The sequence below is a fragment of the Alosa pseudoharengus genome, unplaced genomic scaffold, assembly GCF_046254945.1.
Source record: "Alosa pseudoharengus isolate Yale_2024_CS ecotype anadromous, Long Island Sound unplaced genomic scaffold, YU_APseudo_1.1 YU_APseudo_1.1_scf_11, whole genome shotgun sequence".
Lineage (NCBI taxonomy): Eukaryota > Metazoa > Chordata > Actinopteri > Clupeiformes > Clupeidae > Alosa > Alosa pseudoharengus.
Window position 1 is genome coordinate 37,338,604 of NW_027468576.1, and position 5,499 is coordinate 37,344,102.

The 5,499-nt window shown below is 50.7% G+C and overlaps 1 protein-coding gene across 1 annotated transcript in view; it reads left to right on the top strand.

Moving 5' to 3' along the window:
* ptprsa (protein tyrosine phosphatase receptor type Sa) overlaps positions 1-5,499 on the top strand; it is a gene marked incomplete in the record, with an annotated part of 93,376 nt that overhangs the window by 18,915 nt on the left and 68,962 nt on the right. Inside the window, 2 exon segments of the mRNA XM_076275472.1 lie at positions 3,016-3,285; positions 4,783-5,364. Coding sequence (XP_076131587.1) covers positions 3,016-3,285; positions 4,783-5,364 — 852 coding nt within the window.

Below are 5,499 nucleotides of genomic sequence, written 5' to 3' on the forward strand. Positions count from 1 at the left end.
CTCAAGGAAAGAAGGAGCTGAATCTGATTTCAAGCCCCATTGTGAGAGATTCCAGACGCACAATAGGACCTCAGTCTACCCCACCTCCCCCCCACCTCATGAATGGTGACCCTGGCCGTTTGACCTTTTGACCCCCAGCGTCTCTGCTGTATGTCCCCATGTCCATCCTGTGTGCTGTTCTGCTCGAGTCCTGCGTGTCCTGCCTCCTGTCCTGCGTGTCCTGCCTTCTGTCCCGTCTGTCTGTCTGTCTGTCTGTCCTGTCGTCTGTTCATCTGTCTGTCCTCAGTCATCTCTACTCCCTCCCTCCCTCATCCGTCCCTTTGTCCCGCTCTCTCTGTCTTTAAAAGAGGCGTGCCCCCCCCCCCCACACACACACACACCCCCACACACACACACACACCCCACATACACACACACACACACACACCCCCCACACACACACACACACACACACCCCACACACAAACACACACACACACACACACACACACCCACCCCACACACACACACACACACACACACACACACCCCCACTAACACACACACACACCCCCGTGTGAACCTCCAGCACTCACCAGTGCTCAGGTCACCATGGCAACTCTTGGGGGAACCAGACTAGGCCGCCCCTGAATTCTGCAAATTCTGACCCAGCTGATGAGCCATGTCCGCTCTAGTTTCTGCGGTGATCAGCTGTGCAGCATCCATGAGTGGCCTTGAGGCGGCAGCCCTGGCCAAGGCTGCGTCTGCGTCCGCGGTCGAGGATGCCTTTGCTATGCTAATCTCTGGTGCGCTGCGCCGTCTGTGTGTGTTGGAGAGGCCTCTCATCTCAGCGCACTTCCCATGGAGATAAATAGCAAAGCAGCCTGCAGCAGATCCACAAGCTGACTCTGCCGTGGCCATGGACATTAAAACAGCAGTAACACAGCGCCTCAGCTGGGACGATAAACCAGAACCTAAATCTAACTCAGCATGGAGAGAGAGTATCCATTTACTGCAAAGCCACAACATTAAAGCAAGGTTGCCAAGAATGTAAACACCACACCATTTGTAGTTGTGTCCTACCCACTCTATCCTCCTCACAGCCCCATTGGTCCCCAGACCTGTCCATCACATTTCCAACCAATCACATTCTCTGCCCAAGAGGCGCAGCATCTCTTGAGCTCCTTGTCATTGTAGACCAGCGTCTTTTGTGTTCCTCCGCGACCTGCTGTGGATGAGCGTTTGTGTTTGTCCACCCGTGTGTTGTTTTGGTGTCAGAGCTGCGTGCTAAGAGGGTTGTAGCGGGATAGCCACTCACGCTAGCTAGCTGTGTTGTAGCCCGCGGGATAGCCACTCATGCTAGCTAGCTGTGCTGTAGCCCGCGGGATAGCCACTCATGCTAGCTAGCTGTGCTGTAGCCCGCGGGATAGCCACTCACGCTAGCTAGCTGTGCTGTAGCATTCGTTGGGTAAATGGGAATTGTTTTGTGGTGGTTGTGTACCATGGACTACAATGTCCCCTTCACATTTAGTCACATTGACTGGAGAACATGAACAGCTAAATCAGAACTTTCCACTACTGAACAGCTAAATCAGAACCTTTCCACCACTGAACAGTTAAATCAGAACATTCCACTACTGAACAGCTAAATAAGAACCTTTCCACCACTGAACAGTTAAATCAGAACATTCCACCACTGAACAATTAAATCAGAACATTCCACTACTGAACAGTTAAATCAGAACATTCCACTACTAAACAGATAAATAAGAACCTTTCCCTACTGAACAGCTAAATCAGAACCTTTCCACCACTGAACAGTTAAATCAGAACATTCCACCACTGAACAGTTAAATCAGAACATTCCACTACTGAACAGTTAAATCAGAACATTCCACTACTGAACAGATAAATAAGAACATTCCACTACTGAACAGCTAAATAAGAACCTTTCCACCACTGAAGTGGGTTCCCCCACCCCCTCCTTCCCACCCTCCCTTCTTCTCCCATCTTCTCTCGCTCTCTTGTGTGCACCCCTCTCTCTCTCTGTCTCTCACTCTCTCTCTCTCACTCTACCTCCTTATTATATTTCTCTTTTTCTCTCCAATTGTCTTTGTCTGGGCATGCGAGTCTAAGTTCTACTCTTCTATGCATTCTCTATCAGTCAGATCTCTGGTTCCTCCTTATCATTTATTTATTTATTTATCTCAATCTATTATGCATGGTGTCTGTGACAATGATAGCTGCATCTATCAATGGAACGGTGTCAGATCTTAAAAAGGCTTTGTCCAGCTGATCTACCCTAAACCACAAAAATCTCATTAAGGTTTCTCATCTTCGGCCGCCAGGCAGCAACTTGGGCAGCATCTCATTGGCATGGAGACAGGAGAGGGCAGCCGGTGTGGAGACAGTCTCCGTCTGGCCCGGAGTCACAGGGAATTAGACAGACACACACACACACACACACACACAACCTCCTCCTCCACCAGAGCAGGAGAGATCAGAGGGTTCTGGAGTTCCAGAGGTCTACTGTTCTAGAGTTTTACTGCTCAAGAGATCTAGGGTTCTCCTAGTGTTCTAAAGATCTAGAGGTTCTATTCTAGATTTTAGTTTCTAGTGTGGGGAGGAGGGGGGTTGAGTAGACCAGGCGGAAAGATGAGAAACTTGTAATAGATTTTTGTGTCAATACCTGTGCTGTGATGGGTCCAATCTTGGTCTATGGAACCTCGTTGTTATGACCTGTTGCTTCAATATGTGACTCTATATTGTTGGTGAAGCGGTTCTGTTAATCTTAGTTTGTTCTCATCGTTTTGGGTTTGAGTTTGCCCCGCTCTGAAGAGAAAAGCCCGTTAGAACTTGTTCTGTTTGTGTTTCTGTTCCTTCGGTATCATTTTCTCCATCTGTAGTCCTTTTTTAGACTGTGCTGTGGTTCTAAAGACAAGGAACCTGTTTTCATCGGCCTGTCTGTCACCTCTTTCTCTCTCTCTCTCTCTCTCTCTCTCTCTCTCTCTCTGTCCGTCTCTGTCCCCTCCGTAGTCCGTCGCGTCCCCCCTCGTTTCTCCATCCTCCCCACCAACCACGAGATCATGCCGGGCGGCAGCGTCAACATCACGTGCGTGGCGGTGGGCTCCCCGATGCCCTACGTAAAGTGGATGCTGAACTCGGAGGACCTGACGCCCGAGGACGAGATGCCCGTGGGCAGGAATGTGCTGGCGCTGGATGGGATCCAGGAGTCGGCCAACTACACCTGCGTCGCCATGAGCAGCCTGGGCATCATCGAGGCGGTGGCACAGATCACCGTCAAGTGTAAGGACGGGCCTCACAAGCACACACACACACACACACACACACACACACACACACACACACACACACACATACACACACACACACACACACACACACACACACACACACACACAGACACACACACACACAAACACACACACACACACACACACACAGACACACACACACACACGCACACACACACACAGACACACACACACACACGCACACACACACACACACACACACACACACACACACACACACACACACACACACACACACACACACAGACACACACACACACAGACACACACACACAGACACACACACACACAGACACACAGACACACACACAAACTAAAAGAAACACATATTCACACACACACACGCACACACACACACACACACACACACACAAACTAAAAGAAACACATATTCACACACACACACGCACACACACAGACACACACACACACACACAAACTAAAAGAAACACATATTCACACACACACACGCACACACACACACACACACACACACACAAACTAAAAGAAACACATATTCACACACACACACGCACACACACACACACACACACACACACAAACTAAAAGAAACACATATTCACACACACACACGCACACACACACACACACAGACACACACACAAACTAAAAGAAACACATATTCACACACACACACGCACACACACACACACACACACACACACAAACTAAAAGAAACACATATTCACACACACACACTCACACACACACAAACTAAAAGAAACACATATTCACACACACACACACACACTCACACACAAACACACGCACACACCCAAAGAAACACATATTCACACACAACTTCATACACACATATTCACACACACACCTCACCTATGAAAAGATGAACTCACTACCTTCATCCAGATTGTCTGTCAGTTGCATCAGATCCTGGAAGCAGAGAAGATGACACATGTGTGTTGTAAAGGCTGCAGAGGTACATGCATCACACTCAGCAGCCTTACGGGGCTGCGCAGAGATCCCACAATGCATCATTCTCAGGCTTACAGACACTTATAGTGTCCTTGTCAAACAGGCACAGATGAAAAGGTCATAAGGGGATGAAACATGTAGGCTGTAGTACTGTACTTATTTAGCATGCTGGTGTGTGTGTGTGTGTCTGTGTGTGTGTGTGTGTGTGTGTGTGTGTGTTTGTGTGTGTGTGTGTGTGTGTGTATGTGGGTATGTGGATGTGCTTGTGTGTGTGTGAGTGTGGATGTGTGTGTGAGTGTGGATGTGTGTGTGTGTGTGTGTGTGTGTGAGTGTGTGTGTGAGTGTGTGATTGTGTGTGTGTCTGTGTGTCTGTGTGTTTGTTTGTGTTTGTGTGTGGATGTGTGTGTCTGTGTTTGTGTGTGTGTGTGTGTGTGTGTGTGTGTGTGTGTGTGTGTGTGTAGTAGTAGTGGTAGTAGTGAAGTCTTTGGTCCTCACCTTCACTGCCCTCCTCCAGCCCTGCCCAGACCCCCTGGCACCCCCATGGTAACGGAAACCACGGCGACCAGCATCACCATCACGTGGGACAGCGGCAACCCGGACCCTGTGCTCTACTACATCATCCAGTACCGCGGCAAGACGGCCGACAGCAAGTACGAGACCATGGACGGCATCACCACCACGCGCTACAGCATCGGCGGCCTCTCGCCCAACACCGACTACGAGATCCGCGTGTCCGCCTTCAACACCATCGGCCAGGGCCCGCCCAGCGAGCCCGTGGAGGCTCGCACGGGCGAGCAGGCCCCCGCCAGCCCGCCGCGCAACGTCCAGGCGCGCATCATCTCGGCCAACACGGTGGTGGTGCGCTGGGACGAGCCTGAGGAGCCCAACGGTCAGATCAAGGGCTACCGCGTGTACTACACCATGGACGACAGCCAGCCGCTCAGCCAGTGGCAGATCCACAACGTGCAGGACAGCGTGCTGACCACCATCCAGAGCCTGGTGTCTAGCGAGACCTACAGCATACGCGTGCTGGCGTTCACCTCCGTGGGCGACGGGCCGCCCTCGGACCCCATACAGGTCAAGATGGTGCTCGGGGGTGAGTGTGTGCTCTCTCACAGCATTAAAGACACACGTGCACACAGACACACACACACACACACACACACAGCCTTGCCAACACACACACACACACACACACACACACACACACACACACACACACACACACACA